The following is a 19,670-nucleotide window of genomic DNA, read 5'->3' as shown; positions in this document are numbered from 1 at the left end:
CTTGTTGTTCTCGAATTCCATCACCATGCTCTTCGCCAAATCCCTACGCTAGGCAGTGAGTTAGTTTGTGGGTTTGGATTATTCTTAGAAGTTAACAACATGCTTATGGTATTATTATAGTGGGTTCTAACAACCTGTAGCCTGGTGCTGTCATGTAAGTTTCCATGTGTCTGCCGGGGTGGTCCCTGCGGTTGCAAGTGAGGTGGAACCTTCGCTTGCTGCAGTCGGAGCACATAGATGAATCAGGGTCCCACCTCGATCGCAGCCGCTACCATTTCGAGTGCAGTGGCTTGCGCAACTGCACTAAGTTTCTGATCGTTTCGAACTGTAGCAGATCTGTAACACGCCGACAACGGCGGCCGTTTTTTTTTTTGCTTTTTAGGATACCTTTTCTCGGAGGTCAACATTGTTATTACCGCTCCTGCAACAAGACTATTTATATTTCTGTAATCTTCCCAATGACTGACTTGTTGTATATCTGGTGTGCCTTTAATTGCGCAGCATTCTTCTTCACTTATACGCTTGCTTCTCGTAACAAAGTGTAATGTAAAACGTATATGTAAAATTATAAAAAGGAATACGACCTACCGCACGATCGTGCTGTCGTCCATGTGTTCATCCCAACTTCGAACGGACTCATGCAATTCAAGTAGTCGAATAATATTCGAGTAATTCAATGACGTAAGTTATTACCGACGCTTTTCGTGAACATAACTACGCGGGGCTTTCCGTCAAACCCATTTTTAGCACAGAAAATATCAGCTTCACATTGGCCTGTACATTGACTGCTCCAGAATCAGAACATCTGGTTGGTGCTGGGAACGCTATACGCCAAAAATCCTGTCTGTTACGCAGTAATTCCTGTTCTGTCGCTTCTAAGTGCAGCATAACGTTCAAAAAGTGCTTGGATTTGTGTACTTAGGGAGTTAGTAGGCATTGCGACACGGCACACTTGACCCCCATTATGTACGATAAATTCACCTCGATCGGCATTGCATCCTTCATTCCAGACGTGCTTTGAGCATCTATTTTTGAAAGGAAATTCTAATGTCAAAGCTTATCCGTGCAATAAGACTTGATTCAAGCGCAGCTGCGAAAAACTGCGTCTTTTCTCTGTTCTCATCCTTGAAATCTAAGAAATTTTCTCATATTTCTCTCTCCAAAAGCGCATCCGACGATGATGTAATCGACGGTAGTTCAGTGTACCAGTGTTAGGTGACAATCCAGGGTCATCTGCTTTGTTCACCTCCGCTGACCTCATCAGAACCGACCGTGGGGAGGAGCTTAGGGGTCAGCAGCCTGTTGCGCGTTCGCGCCGTCTGCTTAACACACACCCACCGGAATTCTTTGCACTTTGTCAGTGGTGCTGACCTCATCAGGTCACCGAGACTGTGCTCATCCCCAAACTGTTCGCAGTGCACCACGTGAACGCTCCTCCATTTCAGAAGAATGGATTTGCATGGCGCGTTGTCGGCGCTGATCCGGCAACCGACCGGCATTCCTGCTGCATTTCCATTTGCGTCGTTTCTGCCGCATCCGATGATGACATCGCTACCGTTCTCGCTTGGAAATGCCATGGTCGATCCACTTTCACTGGGAATTACCGCTGCCGAACCACAAGCGGCTGCAACGCCGAAGAAAGCCCGGCTTGACTCACCTTGCAGTCCGTTGTCACAGAGCAGTACGGTTTCATCTACACAGGTAAGCGACACCTTTCTAGTATAGAAACTAATACTTGACAATAATAAGCATTTATTAATTGATGTACATTTTATAGTTCTTTTTTTTACATTCCATAAATATTTCTATAGATAGTGTGGGGATATCTTTTCGATGCATTGAAATATATTATATTATTCGGAGCCTAATCATTTGATGCTTATCAATTTAGTAATTAGTTTCAGTGAAAGTGGAAAATTCTTGAATTTATTCGCTGCAAAAAAGAACCATCGCAGCCTAGATTTGACCACGAAAAACTTCACTCAGTTTGCAAAAGCAGTGCGAGGGATTCCAATTTCCGATCTTTACGATCTTCATATGTACTCCCTTGAATGTTTAGTAGCATATTAGAAAGTGAAAATGTATGCATGCATACAGATATGAAAAATAACTAAATAATAATGAGTTGTGGTGCTCACTGAAGGATTTAAATAACCTAGAAAGCTTTTAGAACAAAAGGAAAATAACAATCACTGATTTAAAATAAAAAAAGTAGCCCGTTTTAATTTAATAGTTAATAATTTGTTTTAGTATTCTTTAATTTCTTCTTGTTTTGTAATTTGCAATTTATTAACAAAATTAACAGCATTATTAACAAAAATAAAATTAATCAATGAATAACAATATTCTGGAAGGGAAGGACTATTTGTCATTCCGGAAGGTTGTTTGACGTTGATGTTCTAGATGTATTAACAATTTGTACTCTCTTGTAATTTGTTTAATTTCTTTTAATTTCTTGGGAGGTATCCTAACTATTAGTTCTTAATCATATATTTTGTTTTAAAACTATATTCATAGTTTCCAGCTATCGAGCCCTCAACCATCACCTATTCGAAAAATTGCAAAACCAATTCCTGACGAGAAAAAGGTAAGCGCCACCTACGCTGTTGCTGTTCTAGGTGATGTCTCCTAACTACTATTCTTGTTTCAAATCCCATTGTTTCGTTCTTTTCGGTGGCCAACTGTTACGCCCTTGCATTCTTATACAACTGTGCCGTCGTAATTACCGTCGGCTATTCTAATCCGTCAGAATTACTGCTCACTACGGGGTCAACGAAGGGCAGACGAAGGATGATTGACGCGCCGCGGTGTGGTGCATGCGAGAATGCTAATCATCCAGGGATTTTTTTAGGGATACGGTAATGCGTACTGTGAATACCACAACAGAATCCAGATTCCGATCGAAAAGAAGCTAATCTACTAATCACTATTTATGCAATGCACAGACTGTAGATGACGGTTTGTCGCGTCGCATGTTTGACCACTTCTGGCTCTCTGGAACTTTTGGAGAAAAATAGACTTTCAGATGACTGAGAGGATTTCCCACAAACCAATCAATAATCGGGGATGCCCTTAGAACTACCACTGTTACATATAGCAATCATGAAAGGAAGGTATTGCAAAAATAGGCAGATAAAGGGTTCAAAGTATTTGAAGCAGACTTTCAGGGGAATGATTACGAACATTTTCCAAAAAATGGCTTCAAGTATTTTTCGGAAACCGTTCTAACCATTCCTTAGGGGAAAGCGGGAGGAGCTGGCTGAGGTCAGCCCCAAAAGTGATGTCACATGAAAATACTCTTGATATCCACATATTCCAGAGTTATACACAGCGCAATGCAGAATATAACAGCATGTAGAAAAATACTGACATTTGTACTTCTTTTCACATGTTCCTAACCTGAAAGGAAACAGTAGCAATCCTGGAAATTCACAGGAAACGATAGGAATAACAAAGCATCACACCAACCAGTTTAGTCTTATAGGTTCTGAGCTTTAAAATGCATCAGTCACAGCTCCGCTATTCGTATGTAATGCACACCTCAGCTGACCTCATTGTTGCCCTCTTTGGCTGAACGCGCAACTGCTACCTGATCGTTCGGCGCAGTGAGGTCACTGCTAGTACAAAAAAGACGAGCACAACTGTCGCTCAATGGACGCTCAATGGACAGGGATTAATTGCTCATGTTGTAAGCTAAACGTATTGGTTAGTGGTGTGTGATCTGCTCAGTGTGTTTAACGCTTATACCTGTACGATAAGCTGTCGTTTTCAGGATGACGCATACTACGAGCGCCGACGACGAAATAACGATGCAGCGAAACGATCTAGGGATGCGAGGCGAGTTAAAGAGGAAGTGGTTGCAGCAAGAGCTGCTCAGTTGGAGCGAGAAAATGGACAACTTCGAGGACAGGTGTGCTCAAATTATTGTTTTACTTCTACAGTATGCATGAAAGTTTTGCAAGCTACAGGGAAGGAAAGTATCGCGAGAACTGGTTCCGTGAACATATTAGCGGTGAAAATGAGGTAATATATTCATAAGGACCAGTCCCCACGATGCGTTGGTGTTCGCAATGAAGCAAACCGTCTTTTGAGGTGGAGGTATAAATTAGAAGTAAAAGGTGTTTTCCTTGTAAGCAGGTTATGGTATTTTTAAGCACAAAAGAAAATTTAGGTCGCTCTTCTTAAATCGGAAACTGCTCGTCTACAATTGTTGCTATTCTCCCGCCAACATCTTCCGACAACTAGCATAAAACAGCAGATTAAATCCGAGTCAATTAACGCTGCCATGCAGGATCCGACCAATACCGTACTGAAAAGTGAGAGGGAAATAAAGCCGTAGTCGAAGAAGTCGATCGAAGCTGGGAATAGTCATTGCCTTCGCAAATTATTGATCGCTAGTTCCTTTGCACTATTCTGTAGTTATACTAGTTAATTTCCTTTTTTTGAGCAATTCCCATGTCAGGTTCAAAATCCATTCAGGTCATTAATGTGCAATCCTAATATGCCATTTAGTGCTTTCGTGTGTACAGTAATCCCCCTCCATTACCGTATCCCCATAATTCGCCGAGTCATTCATAGTCAGTGTACAGCTTTGATTAGTATCTTATTCCTATCGCTATTCTTATCCTTATTTTTAGAAGTATATTCTGCTTGAAATCGGTTATCGATTAGTTCCATATGTCACAAATGTCACATAACCGTTACGCGTGTTCTCATGTTTACTGTATTTAATCGGTTTCCTCAGGTCCTCTCTACGTGGTTTTGCTGTTCAACCAAATACTTGCTTTATTATGTGTTTCGTTATGTCCACGGGTTTACAATAAGTGAATATATTCAATCGATTGCGTCCACAGTGCATCTATAGAACCATGACTTGGTACGTTTTTCTGATTTCTTATCTTTTCTCTCCTCTTCCCTTCCTCTTTTCTAGATAGACCTGTTTCAAAATTTGCTAACGGCGAAGAATACAATGCTTCGCTTGCCACCGATCAATTTGCTTTTCTGCAGTATTTCTGACACGTCAGAGACTCAGAGAAATCTCTGCTTCGCGCAATTATATTTATTATTCGAGATACTATACTTCTCGATCTTGATAATGATCTCTTAAAAGGAAACCAAACGGTCCAAACATCAAGAAATTGGTTGACGTTCCTGCATTTGGAGATATGATTTTTTTTTGCGCAGCCGAGTTAGTCCGCAAATTCAGAACAAGTTATCCACACATTGCATTACTGCAAAATCGAACTACTGGAGAGATTAGTTTCTTCTGTGAGATTGGAAATTATTGTAATTTCTAGAATATTACAGATGTCTCATCAAGTACGCAGTTGCGGTCTCAAAGTTTCAGCAAGAACAACCACCAATCTTTAATAAACATGAGTTTTTAGCGATCCAACCTACATGTTGGGGTTTACTCCTGCGGTGGCAGTATCTATTGGTTGAGATTGTGAGTTCTGGAGAAACGATTTTTTTTCTCGTGTAAAATAACCCCGAGTTTGTCTATCTATGATGGTTACAAACCTATTTAAAGGACTAGATTTCACTCCAAAAATGGAGACCAGCCTCTTTACTATAATTATGCGACTGCTTCTGTGCTTTCCTTCTGATGTTCTAATCACGTGCAGTCAAAAACCATGTAGGCACTACTAATTTGTCATAATTCGACATAGGTGAACGAGTACCGTAATCGAATGAAAGAGTGTGACAGGTGGCAACTGAACAATGCTGAAGCGGCTACAACAAAAACAAAACGATGTGAATCGTCAGCAACAGAAGGCGTTCTCCAGGGAACCGGCGTTGACAGACAAATGAACCGGAAACGAGCGCTGAGTGAGGGAAGTGAATGGTTAGCATATGTGAATCGAGGAAAAAGTCTGAAATTATCTCTGGTGAGACAGAAAAGGACGAATAATGTAAGTAATCTGTCTAAGTTCCATATCTGGATAGCATATCGAATCCATTAAGGGACATACCGGGACGTTTCTTTCTCTTTTTCGCTTACTTTGCTGAACTAGATAGATAGGGTGTACAAGTAGCGTAGATGCACGGGAAAAGGTTTGTTACCCTACTTAACTAAGGTGGAAAAGTACGAAATTAGAATAAAAACTCGTTCATTGGATGGTATCGCATTTACATTTCGTGTATTTTAAGGGTGGAATGGTCTTAGACACCGCTTAAAGGCATCACCCCACGAGTCTGGGTGGTGCGGGTTTTAGGTGGGTTATGCCTATACGAGGTCATAGATTATGGGGAAGAGGATAATTTCGTCCATTTCTTCCTAATTGACGTAACAAACAGCCCGGAAGATGCGGCGCGTGCACAAGGCTGGCGCGCTCCAATAGAACTCGTTGTAGAAAATCGCGCCATTTTTACGACGATCAGGAAGAAATGAGCGGGATCCCACTCGTTTCTGCAATCTAGGATCCCGTATAGTCATCGACCATCGGAAATCCATCACGTCAGATTCGTGGGGTGATATGCTTAACTTTCACTATGCTCATATAGTTTGATATTCTTGGAAACTTGAAAACTTCATTATTCCGTTCTCGAGAGCAGATTTGGGAGTAAAAACAAAGATAGGATTGAATCTTCTAGTTGATTGAGATTCATCAACTGTGGCATGTCGGCGCAGAATGCAAAATGTTTTCCGTTGCCGGGAATCGAACCCGGGCCTTACGGGTGAGAGCCGTAAATCCTAACCACTAGACCACAACGGACACGCGATTTTGCCAGAGACACGCCTCATGAAGACCACTTTCTCTTGAGAAAATTGAGCGAAACAGAGAACACACTTCTTTTTCAACGTTTGTCCCGTTAAGTGGTGGGGTGTGGTTAGATGACGTCATTTCGCTCGATCGTGTGTTTGATCAGGGTGGATGCCAGCTAGCTTCATGTCATTACGAATCGCATCAGCGCTGCTTCGAGCACTTCTTTAATCGCTTTCCAGAATACTCTCAGTCTACTCCAAACACAGAATATGCGTACTCGTTAAAATAAGATCAGTATCAAAAATGATTTCAGATACCCTTGAATAGGATGACCTTGTTTTGCCATCCACTAACATTGAAGTGCTGCGAGGCTTTTGTGGCAGAATAAGGGACAGCCAAGCGTTTAGCACCCAAAAACGTTCCATTTTTCTATTAAACCTATAGGACGACGTCCGTAGACGATTTCCTTTATTTCAACTTGATGTCATCGATATTTTCGAGAAGAAACTCCTCATTACATCTCTATAGGATTTTACGATCTCAGTCAACTTTTGTTCTAAAGTTTTCCAACTAAATATGAAAGAGGACCCGCCTTAGAGCTCTTGCTGCTGTTGTTTTGGATTTTGATTCGTCCACTTGCACTGGATTGTTTCTTATGATCTCGATCACCTGCTAAGTGAATACTAAGAGACTTCTATCGTTAATCATGAGAAACGCAGTTGTTAGAAGTGAATCTCAGTTCAAATGACATCATTACGGCATCAGCACAGGTTCGTACTATTGAAAATCGAAGTGAAAGAGTAGGAACTGCTGGTTAGAAGGCATGAGCTTTGATCTAACAAATATTAGTAGAATACTACTGTAAACTAGACAATATGTACAGCAAAAGGAAAAACTTCTTTCGAGGAAGGTTGTAGTCGCAGCTAATTATGTTCGACCGGACGTCTGCGACGCGTGCGCACTCACTCGCGTCTTTCCTCCTGCCTGCATGCACCTCTCTGCTTCGCTGCACGTGACTCGCTGCAGCACGGTCGTCCGGGCAAAAATTGGAACATTCGCCTCTAAATTCTTGGTAGCGATTTTGAAAGAGGTCCTTCAACATCTTCAGATGGTATAAGTAAAATTTGCAAAGTCTGCTGTGTTTGTGTCATCCATACATAAAATAACAGCTGGGTTCTGCGTAACCTCCCAGTAAGATTCACAAAACAAGGATCACGTTCAACTCCGTTGATGTTAAAGAATAGACTTATTGGAACTCCTTCGTAGTAGGTTTATACATGAATACAATTGATTACAAAAGTGGTCATATGGCGCTATCTTCTCCCATTTGTTTTCTTTGATCTACTAGTTTCTATAGAGGAGCTTCTGTAGGATATTATAGGTTGACTATAGATTTATAGACTGATTTGATTTATAGACTATAGATTTCTATATGACTATAGTTTCTATTGTCTGTAGAGGAGCTTGTGATGCTTAGTGATGTGTCCGTTGTGGTCTAGTGGTTAGGATTTACGGCTCTCACCCGTAAGGCCCGGGTTCGATTCCCGGCAACGGAAGACCTTTTGCATTTTGAAGATCACAGTATTCATTACGGTTACCGCACAACGACTACGTTGTCAATGGGCTATTTACCAACAAACGACTGTCACTTGTGGAACCAAGTTTCGGAATAGAGGTTCTTAGCAAACGATTATAAGCACAGTCAAGTGTCTGGCTGAAGAAGAAACTTCTTTCAAGTATCCAACTCAATTTTAGACATACCAGACCTCCAAAATCCTGTTTTTTTTTCACATAGGAGCTCAATATGGCGGGTAGCTGCTAGGATTGCTTTCATATTCGCCATTTCATTAAATACAGCAGATGTGCAATCTAAGAGTTTATGTAGATTTTAAAAAATAGCGCGAACTGGATACGAACCTTATAGCAGCAGAAAAAATGTTACGAGGATGCAATTAAAAATTTTATGCAATATTAAGCATTGAAGGAATTCAGTGACAATTATTGAATAATTTATTACATCTGGTGCAATTTCTAGAGGTCGCTACTACAACTCACGTCCGCTGCGCACTTAACACATACGCAAAATAACAACAGAGTACAAAATCGCTGATGAGACGCATTTCCAGGTAAATTTGACCGGATCATTAATTAAGTCCACAAAAAAGGAAGGCTTCCACTGACCCCATGTTTCATAACAGAGCGTCTGTTTTTTTTTTTTTTTTTTTGATTGTTTGTGACGTTTTCATTTTTGCATGTGACTTGCACAACAATTTATGTGTTGCTCTGATAAGAAACCTGTGTAAAAAAAGAAAAAAAACTCAAATGAGGGCAAGTGAAATGTCATCGCTTTTCATATAGGTCTTAGCTGCCATTATTATTATTATCATCATTTATTATCTAGCATTCTACGCTAAAAGTATTTCCCTTCCTTCCTTGCTATTATATCAATGGATGTGCATATGTTCTTAGAGGATCCGAAAAGTAGTGGATTCCAATCCTTAACAGCTTAGAATAATTGGCAGACGAGTGATAATGAAGAAACAATTGGTGTAGTGTGCCTCGGTAGATGGGAACGGGAGAGGGACGATGGCCAGGATTACGTTCCGCGGCCACGCTATCAACTTCCAGAGAACCGAAATGTGTAGAGTTCATTTCGACTCGTTTTTTAACCACATACTAGTTACTGACGACACAACAATTACTGACGTCTTCCTATGAAGAACAGGTGATTAACTATTGAAAAGTTTACAAGTTCTCGTGTATTTTGGCGTAATTTGACTGCACAACACTGGAAATCACGTGCAAAATGTCAGCTGTTTTTGCAGGTGACACTGTGAGTTCCTGTTTCTACTGTCGCACTTGTTGTCACCGGCCGACAGAGCATGTCCTTAAAGTTATTTTTAGTTGTCGGGTTTTCTAGCTTTCATTTTATCAGTCACAGTCACATTTAAAATGAATCTAATTGTGAGTACAGGCCATCGCAAAAAAAGGAAGTAAAGCAGGTTTTTATTTTTGTGGTCTTTTCGCGTCAACTACCAGGGAATAGAGTATTGTGTAATAACCTCTAACCGTTGCGATTGCTGTCCTTTTTATTTGCAGTGAGTTGTCCATATCAGTTGTTTTTCTTTGGCGTTTTTCAGCCTTGAGGCCGCACAATGCTCGCAGATCGAGTTCTGCTTGGCGGGCGGTCTCGTCCGATATCGATTGGATGCAGTTCATCATCGGGTGGGTTCTTCATTTTTGTAATCATCAATGATTTCGAACTGCTATAAATATGATGAGATGATATATTCGAAACTTGTCGCGCGCTGACGTGCTCCACGTATAAACAGCTGGTCCGATGCGATTTCTTGTTATTGTTCATATTGATGTTTGGCATAAAACGCAACGATGTGTCATCCTTGTTCGGAAGCCTTCTCCTAATTCTTCTCATATATTTAGCTTCCAATCTGCTGCCTTCAAGAACTAATTCGACGAGCTGATGATGATATGATATTTGCAATAGTTTGAGCCGATGATGGTTTTTTTTGGGCGGTTGAGATTTTGAGAATCATAGATATCGTGACTACAAGTAAAACCTTCTTTCTCTTTAATTATTTGCTCTTTCTTAGATTCGTCGTCAAATTATTTGCTCTTTCTTAGATTTATCATCCTTTAAGATGTCGCTGCACTTTTCTTATTTCACACCACGTGGTCTCGTTAGTAGCATGTTTCTCATAAGTTTAAATCAATCCCATCGATGTTATACTTCTATCATCACCCAACTTTTTTTGGCCTTTTCATGTACCTTTCGCTGTACGCAGCACTATCACGGAAATGGGTATGCGTAAATCATAAATCGTGGCACATCGGAAGCTTTTTTTTGACGTCAAATTTAAAACGCTAACATTTAGTGCTTCAAATGGTTGATGAAAGTATTACTTGCTATGCATGCTACAATACTGTTCATGATTCGCTCTTGTTTTCACTTTTTGTTTAATCATTTGTCATTGATCATTCTGCTATCCAATTTTTGAATGTTTTTTTAGTTTAGCGCACCCTTCAGAAGGGATATGCTCTCCACGAGATCTTGTACACACTCCGCCCGGAGTAATTACTAAGTTGGAAGCTTTTCAACGTCATAAACCAGTGTGGACGTATGTAAATTTACTGTTTAAGTGATTTTTTTTTTGGAATTAGACTTTTCAACTAACCTGTGGCCGGAAGGGAAACTATGCCGATTCTTATCAGGGCACTTGTTTTCTTTAACCTATGCGTTGATAGAAGTGCTTCCGGCTGTGGATTGCAGTTGCGTGGTCTATATATTTCAAGCGTTTGACCTACTTGACATTTGTAATTGAATACCACCATGCTCATGCTTATTTTAGATCGGGAAGAGGGGATATGTATAGTCACGAATTAACATGTAGAACCGTAACAGAACCATTAATGCTTCGACTGATCAGTATATAACGTGACAAACTTACAACTCTGGTATTTATCACGATCCAAGCCTCCTTACCCCACTTAGTGAATGTGTAACTCAGTCACGTTACTTGTTTAAGTTCCGTTTCTATTTAAACTGACTATCAGTCGTTACAAAATGAAATGATTTGAGCGTACGATGCAGATGGGCGTAAGATGTTCAATTTTCTTCTGTAGACCTTTCGTTAATGGCGATTCTAATTGGGAAACAAGGATAAAGCTCCTTGTTGAAATAATTAACTCCATTTTTCTGTGCACATTCATGTCATATTTTCAAGTGCACATGAACAGTTATTGGATACAATAGCCCCGTGAATTTGCCTTCGCTGCTAAAAGTTTATGCTGATGATCTCTTAACTAATTTGAAGACGTGCATTACTCTTTTTGTTGCAGCAATTCGTCCAACCTATTTGAAATTGTGAAAATCTTGGAAGATGTTACTACAGAAACTGTTGTCTTCATAGTAAGAGATGTAATGAGACACAACAAATGTTGCTAACATGGATGTAAATAATCAGCCAATAAAAGGTTTAAAAATTAACTTGAAGAGATTTGTTAGCACTTTAGTTCATACTTTCTACTTCAATCTTTTTTTGTTGCCGCAAACAACTGTTTTTCCTTCTTTTCATTGGTGAGTTACTATCCGCACTTTGCTAAGCCAATTCAAATGGGTTAAAATTATGGTGACTAGTTCACCAGTTGTAGCATTTAGTGACATTAATTTTGTTTCGTACCATCTTTCCTTCCTGCCCTATTTTCTGTTGTAAACATTCCCAATTATGTAATAATTGAGCTCATATCGTTCTCATGTCCGATTTTCTACTGCTCAAGAAGAGTAGTGTTCGAAGATTATCTTTTCGTTGTTTTCACCCTAGTGAATGCTATCGATTTTTATTCTAGAATGACGGGTGAGCGTCTGATATGTTTGTGCTGCACGAAGAAGAATCAGTGCTTTTGTAAGAAATGCACTCTGGAAAAGTGTGAGCGCAGTTGCCATTCTTATCTTAGTGGCATTTATCTTTATGACCACAAAAACATTGACGTCTTCAGTGAAATTCTACTCTCGTAAAGAAAACATATCGATTCGATCGAACAGAAAAGGCGATCTGGAGAAGGAAATGGAGTCTCTCTTAGGAGACGTCGTAAGTGTTCGATTTATTATACGCATTTTGTCTGCGTTTTTCAAACTTTTTTGAGTAGTTACATTTCGTGGGATGAACACAGGTGTTTAGTCCGAGGTAAGCGCTAAAATCAACACAACGACGGCGAACATCACGCTCTTGAGAAAATGGGTCGACGAGAAAAAACAGATAAATAAGACCAAGACTGAGCAACTGGTCACAATTAAACAGCTGATCGTAACCACCACAAAGCATGCGAACAAAGTCCTGGTGAGTTTTCTCTAATTATTTGAAATTGGAAATTTCGGGCTTTTCCATTTTATGTGTGTGTGTTTTAGTCGTACTATGAAAAACATGATGCTAACGAGACCTATATGAATAAACGAAAGTTGTATAAGGAAGGTAAAGTTGACGAGATGAACAGAAATGTAGGTTTGCATGAGTGACTCTTTAAACTCTAGCTTTTATTTTCGTCTGCGAAATAACTTTTCTATTTATTTAGCTTTCCCTCGTGCGAAAATCTCTGTGTGGTTCATTATATTCCATATTTCCTGTGTCTGAGGTTATCGCACAAACTGTACGTCCTAACACCAACTCAAAAAAGACCGCAGCTAGCGCGACGGGGTAGGTTTGATCATTAAGGTACCAATTTGTCAACAAACTAACAAACAGAATTCGTTATTTTGTTCACAAATTTGAGCGAAACTTGTGGCTGGGTGATTTGCATCACAGTGTTCTTTTTTTTTTAGTAAATGGACAGTAGTCAGCGGTCATCAAATTGAAGAAGGACCTATGATTAAGGTATGACATCACTTGGTAAATCTTTTAAGTTATTCTTTGAGTCTGTATTCTGTGCCTACATTCTCAGCAGCTTTTATTACAATGTTACAAAAGATTGTTCTACCTGTACCTTGCGTAATTTGTTCATTTAAGGTGTTAATGTGGGTTATAACAGTTTTGAATGGCAAAAACTGTTCGAAAGGTACCGCACGAGTACTATTTTTGGTTTACGGTAAAATTCGTTCCTGAGTGTTCTTTGTCATTATTTCTTTCTTACTTTCTGTTGTTTTCAAAAGTACTTTTTAAGATTTCTCATTCTACCCAAAGTTTTCACTACTATAATCATCTCGTTTCCTTTAACGTTAAAAGAAAATAAAGTTTAGTCTTGGTTTTCACCTTTATTATGATATGAATTTCTTGACTAGTCAACGAGTGTACCTATGGACAGGATTTTTGTTTGGTAAAGTTTCTCTAAAATACCCTTTTTCAGGTTCGCGACACCTATTTATCAGATGCAGCTCGCGAGCGACTAGGAACAGCGCTTTCGGATTCCGTCCTTAATCTTTCCATTGACCTCAGATCCTCTTTTGCCGCTTTTCTGCACTCCATTCAATTGGTCAATAACTTGGCAGTTATATTCGATTTTCGATTACCGTACTTGGTGAGTTATCCTTACGTCAGCTCTTTGGTTCCACTCTTTTCCTCTTTCTTAAGCTGATCATCTTTGTAAGCAATGAGCGTTCAGTTCTTATAAGTACTTCTTGTTACAGTTATCCCATCACGAGATATCCTTACGAGAACGATGGAGTAGGGAACTATTAGACAATGACTGGTGTGTCTCATACTTACTTATTATATATATATATATATATATATATATATTACTTACTTATTTCCTCGTAAAGAGATAAGTCTCAAAGCCTCAGGTTTAACTTCTGCCATTCGGTATTGGCATTGGGTTTGCACCTCGGGATGCCTCCAGAAACGCTTCACTTCAATTGTCCACATTCGAATATCATTGAACAAGCACGTTTCATTATGGAAGGAACGCCCGTGCCCCAGGTAATGTGTAATATGCTGTTTATGGTGATTTTCCTTCTTACCTTGCTTAACTCTCTTCTTCCAGCCTCATCCAATTATTATAGCAAGCAATCGTAGATTTGATGTCAAGGAAAGTCTACCACGGATAAATTTCGACGATCGGGAACTGGTTCGTTTTATCAATATATGTTCTTTTCTAGACAACTTATCTGTTGGTTTTAGATTTCTGAATGGGATACTTGCGAGGACCTCGACTTATGACAATCTAGGCACGAAGAACATGTAAATACTGTATATAAAGTGGATGCTCAAGGAAACCAAGTTTTCGCCGGGATTAGAATTCTCCACTAAAAAAGAATTTGGATCTTTTCAAATAAAAATAGAATAATAATAATAATAACGAGTTCCATACAAATATTTAGTTTCCTATCCAAAAAAAGAAACTTAGCACACCTCGAGGGACACAATAGTTCGAAAAAAAAAAGATCGGACGAAAGGATGTGAGCTGAAAGCAGTTATGAGACGATATTGTGATCTTACATTAGAATCCAGTTATAACATTTTCATTCCTGATTCCTGTGTTTGAGAAGAAAAATTAAAATTATCATTCATCAACAAACAACAAGAGACCAGTTTTGAGACTCGAACGGAGAGGTATTCACCATACCAACAAAAATCAGTTCATTTTCGATGCTTTTTTCGAGATGGAGAATGTGATCTACTACGATCGCCTGATCGATTCGTTCTTCGTTCCGGGTTTGGACTTCGTTCCTTGCTCCTTCGATTCTCTCTACTGCTTGACCTTCTATTTTTTCTCTGTTTTTCCCGTGTCTTTTCTCTGCTTTTCGATCTATCATCTCTTCTAGACGACCGTTCTTTGCTTCTGGATCTTCTTCCACTAGATTTTTCAAGGTTTCTATCTTTACGGTATTTTTGTGGTACATTATCTCTGCTTCGTGATCGCTCTCTTCGTTTTCTTTCTGGGCTTCGATCCGTTCTGCGTACAGGAGATAGTCTTTGCTCTTGACGTTTTTCGTTTCGTCGTTCTTCATCCGCTACGGTCCTTCTTGGAGAGTTATCTCTTCTTCTAGGCGATCGGCGGAGCTAAACGAACAACTGATTTAGAGAAATCATTGTCTGTTTCTGAATCTTACCTTATCGTTCCTTTTTTCTGTCTCTCTTTTATCCTCAGACCGATCAGCACTTTTTCCTTCTAAATTGCAACCGGCTTAGTGAACTTAATACCTTAAGGCATTCTAGAACACTTCTATCCACACCTCTGTCCCACTGATGCAGTTTAGCAACTGATTGTGAGAAATCCACATGAATACGCCTATCGTCAATCAATACGTTGTCCATTTTGAAGAACGCTTGCTCGCAGCTCTTAGGCTAAAACACTAAAATAATTAAAATCTGAAAGGTTGATTCGGTTATGTTTTGTGAACTACTTGTGTTCCCACTCTATTGGACCTGAAGTGGAACTCAGTGAGAAAAATCTCTTCGATGCTACTGACATTTGGTGTTTGGAACATCAAAAAAAAGGTAGAATTCCATGTATCGTAAATTAAAATATGATACCGTTAAGTATCTGTTTTAACAATTTTTAACTGAAAATTACTCTTCCACTCACATCTTCGAATTCAATAAAAGCATACTGTAGGGACTGTTGCGTACGACGATCTCGAATCACCTGAAAACCTTAAACTTTCGTCAATTGGTTTAATACCTTGAATGTTGAAAGTCAATTGAAATATTCAAAAGCACCTAGAGGGACTGACCTCACACTTGATGATTTTTCCAAATCGACTGAAAATTATTTCCAAATCCTCATCCGTTGTCACCGGATTTAATTTGCAAACGAAGAGTACATTATCGGGTGGTGCCTCATCAGCATGTTTTAGATCGCCAACCTATTTTGAAGAGATTTAATGTAGTGAAGTATTCCGTCAACTATAGAACTCTTACCATCTCAAGAATCTGTGCCTGCTCAGCCATGTCACGTTTTTTGATTTCTTCTGCTATTTCTTCTGCAGTTTTTCCTTCATAATCGTCAATGTTTTCGTCAAGAGCGATTTTGTCGGTCTGAACGTAATATCTGTTAGCTATCATGTCTAATCTATAGTACTTCTAGGATGATACCTTGACAAGCATTTCAAAAGTAGGAGATGGCGATCTGCGAGGATATTCCAATCTTTTAGGATCTTCAAAAGGATCGTCAAGAACAATTGTATGAGCAATTCTGCGAATACAAGGCAGTTCGTGACGCAGTCACAAATTAAATATTATGAATTCTAAATCACCAAGCCAACCTAATATCTCTGTAAGGCCTGTGCTCGTGGTCACATAACTGGTCGTTAAACCTCTCCAAAGTGTCCAAACCTTCTGTAACTTGCCCAAATATTGTATGTTTGTCGTCGAGATAGTCCAACCTGAAAAGTTTGACGTTTAAAAATAGTGGGATCCAAGAGTTATTCAGTAATCAATACTCACGCTTCTCCCAAAGTAATGAAAAACTGGCTCCCGAGCATATTGTTGCCATTATTTACAAAGGAAACTATGCCTAAAAAAAACAGTAGCACCAAAATTCTCTGAAGTGAACTTCATTGCATAAGACAACCTAGCAGTGCAAAAAGCTTGCAGAAACGATAACAGTTCTGATTGGAAAACAAAGGAAAATTTCAGAAATTAAAGCAACGGCTCAAATTCTGTCATCTCACCTAATCGTGTATGTTTCATCTTTGGCAGATCCTCTTTTTCGAAATATCGTCCTTGTTCTCCATACAGATTCCTAAATAGGAACAAATCAGTGTGGTCCCAAAGAACCAACAGGAAATATTTTTTCTAACTTTTTGTTGAAGAAAGTTATGATTCTATGAAGTTATATTCTTGCAATATTTGGGCAGATGTAGCGCACTTCGTAAGAGGTTTTGGTGCGTCTGCGCGATCGATTGACGGTTCGAAACTACCCTAGCGACAACCAAGCCTTTTATCGCTCCGGGCCCGATGAAGTGGTACCAAAATTGGTCTTCGAGGATAAAAACACTTGGTACATAGACTAGTCACCGCAAGTCATTGTACAGGCAAGATACTCGTTCCTGGGGCCGCGTACATAAGTTTGATTATTACCTGCAAGTGGTGGTCCTGCTTTTACTAAACACAATCTAGCACTTGGGTATACGCATTGGGAACGTACGAACAATATAACTTGCACTTTTATATGACAACAGCTTCCCAAACATTTCAGAAAGGTGGTGTCGTACAGCACAATGCCAGAGCCCGTTCCTGCATTGTCGAATACCTGAGGGAAACATGGAATCTTTGGCAACAAACATCCATCTCATCGTAACACTGAACTGTCGGTCGCTGCCAAGTGAACTCTAACAAACCGCTCTATCCAGACTTCTGCGATATTTGCTTGCATCGTTTGCTGCATTGCAGGAAACATGCATCAGCAATCGCCCTCTCATTAGTATCGACAATTACACCAGCTACTGCGGCGATGCTGACGGAAGGAAAGTAGGAGGCTGCGCAATGGCTGTTAGGAACAATTGCAACAACCTGGTAGAGGAGTTTGGTTCAACGTCGTCAAGATGTACCTTTGTACGAGTTCGAGATCGCAGAGGACTCAAACTTGGATCGTAACTGCTCACACATCTACGGAGACCGCAGAGCACCTCAACAAGGACACGTTTTATGATGAACTCACTACGTTGATATCCAAGATATCAAACCAGCAGGCGGTAATTGTCTGAATTGATGCGAATTCAAAGATGGGACTTAAACAATAATCCGATGTGCTTGGGAAATGGTTCTCTTCTATGGAGGAATCACAGGACAACGGAAATCGTCTGATAGACCTTTGCGATCAGACGAATTTCATCACTGCATCCACGTTTAACAGGAATCATCGACGCCATGAGCTTACATGGCAAGGGGCAACCCTATTAACGCCAAAAGAACAGCGAAAGCGGAAGATGCCGAGTTTTCAGTTTCAACTCGATTTCATTCTGACGAAGAACATCTCTTTGTCAGATATCCGAAAATCTAGAGCTGTCTGGGACGTCGCATTCGATTCCGACCACCGCATCATCTGCAAAGGCAATATCCACGTGCAGTTTTGTATGTATTGACCGCACTACTGGTGACTTCAATCAGGAGAAGTGTCTGGGAAGGAGGTTGCGTCGTCAGCTGAAAAGTGATCGTGAGAACGAATGGACGTCAACAGTGAAGGAGTTTGAGAAGGCGTGGGAGGACAAGAACCCGAGAAAAGCCTATACTCTGCTAAGGCAGTATAGCGGCAAGATGAAGAGATGTTCGCCTTCCCTGAACACCACCAACGGAGTCGCTGTCGAGGAAGCAACCCTGCCCATCTTGAAGGAACATTTTAACACTTTGCTGAACCGACAAGCGCCGTCAGTCTCTGAACTCGTGCACGCCCAAAGGCAGAAATACACTGCGGTCAGCGAGGAGCTACGGACGAAGTCGGAGGTTCTGGTCTGAATTCAAAAAAATGGAGCATGGAAAATGTGGTGGAGGAGATGGAACGGGTCCTGACTCGTGGAGACACGCTGTTGTGATCCCTCTCCACTGTAATGTACGAGGTTTTGGAGCGGATCATCCTGGATAGACTAATCCGATATCGCGAAGAAATCGCCCGTGAAGAGCAAGCCGGCTTTCGCCCTGGTCGATCGACGATTGATCAAGTGTTTATTGTGAGGAGAATGATTGAATTGTGGCAGTGCTATTCGAAGCATCTATAGTTAGCTTTTTTGAACTTCGAAGCCGCTTCGGACTCTCCTCACCGAGGCCGTCTTCTCAATGCGCTTGCGCCGATGGATTCAAGCTAGATGTACTACACCGTTTGAAGTGGGAACTGGAGTGAGACAAGCGGCAGTGGCGGTACCCTTTCTGTTCGACTATGCTGTCGATAACAACAAAAAAAACTTACGAGAATATAGACTCTCCGCCTCTTCCAGTTCCTGTCGGATCACCCGTCTGGGCAACGTAGTTTTGCTAAATTAATTAATTAGTTAATACTAGTCATTTTAGCAAATACTCAAGTTTAGCTGGTGTTAAATCGTCTAAAACAAACCTCAATTGTGTGGAACTGACAAAGATTGTAGTACTTCATCTTGCAAAGTTTTAGAAAATTGAGCGAACCTAAGAAAAAAATCCCCTTCATCGTAGTCCAGTGCAATTTTTAATATGTACGAACTTACATTTTGGTCGTTCCTTTACATATAAGTCAATTACGAGATCTCCCAGGGTAGTCTCAACAAGGACCGCCATCTAGGAAAAAATGCAAATAGTTGTGAAAGTTTGTGCATAGAAACAAAAAAAAAGAGGCGCAAATAATTTAACAACTGAGGCTAACATTGGTGAATCAGTCCATATACATCGAGAAAAAAATTTATTAATGAAAATTTGGCGAAACGTTTGTACAGATGGAAAGACAGAGAGGAATCACAAAGAGTACTTCATATCGTTTTATGGCTAGATCTCCTGGTAGCACTTTTGACCAGAATAACACAGGATAACGACTGAAATTAACAGCAAA

General features: G+C 40.2%; 3 protein-coding genes across 3 annotated transcripts; 2 read left to right on the top strand and 1 right to left on the bottom strand.

Annotated features, from left to right (window-relative positions):
- Positions 1 to 1,449: 1,449 nt before the first annotated feature.
- RB195_005610 (uncharacterized protein) lies at positions 1,450 to 4,339 on the top strand (the record flags this gene model as incomplete). Its single annotated transcript, XM_013443481.2, has 4 exons — positions 1,450 to 1,701; positions 2,525 to 2,587; positions 3,773 to 3,910; positions 4,172 to 4,339. 4 exons carry the CDS (start codon positions 1,450 to 1,452, stop codon positions 4,337 to 4,339), a joined length of 621 nt encoding a protein of 206 aa, XP_013298935.1.
- Positions 4,340 to 9,862: 5,523 nt separating this feature from the next.
- Positions 9,863 to 14,374, top strand: RB195_005609 (uncharacterized protein; the record flags this gene model as incomplete). The annotated part of the gene is made up of 13 exons (XM_064178213.1): positions 9,863 to 9,932; positions 10,741 to 10,843; positions 12,072 to 12,151; positions 12,222 to 12,313; positions 12,404 to 12,562; positions 12,631 to 12,720; positions 12,795 to 12,916; positions 13,042 to 13,093; positions 13,563 to 13,733; positions 13,843 to 13,904; positions 13,999 to 14,134; positions 14,199 to 14,282; positions 14,336 to 14,374. 13 exons carry the CDS (start codon positions 9,863 to 9,865, stop codon positions 14,372 to 14,374), a joined length of 1,260 nt encoding a protein of 419 aa, XP_064035284.1.
- A 420-nt stretch (positions 14,375 to 14,794) lies between these two features.
- Positions 14,795 to 19,402, bottom strand: RB195_005608 (uncharacterized protein; the record flags this gene model as incomplete). Its single annotated transcript, XM_064178212.1, has 13 exons — positions 14,795 to 15,217; positions 15,268 to 15,326; positions 15,391 to 15,502; positions 15,744 to 15,803; positions 15,892 to 16,023; positions 16,079 to 16,195; positions 16,253 to 16,352; positions 16,423 to 16,542; positions 16,604 to 16,673; positions 16,831 to 16,901; positions 19,062 to 19,126; positions 19,206 to 19,273; positions 19,333 to 19,402. 13 exons carry the CDS (start codon positions 19,400 to 19,402, stop codon positions 14,795 to 14,797), a joined length of 1,467 nt encoding a protein of 488 aa, XP_064035283.1.
- Between the last annotated feature and the right edge of the window lie 268 nt (positions 19,403 to 19,670).

This window comes from Necator americanus, chromosome I (assembly GCF_031761385.1).
Source record: "Necator americanus strain Aroian chromosome I, whole genome shotgun sequence".
Taxonomy (NCBI): domain Eukaryota; kingdom Metazoa; phylum Nematoda; class Chromadorea; order Rhabditida; family Ancylostomatidae; genus Necator; species Necator americanus.
This window is presented reverse-complemented; position numbering and strand designations above follow the sequence as displayed.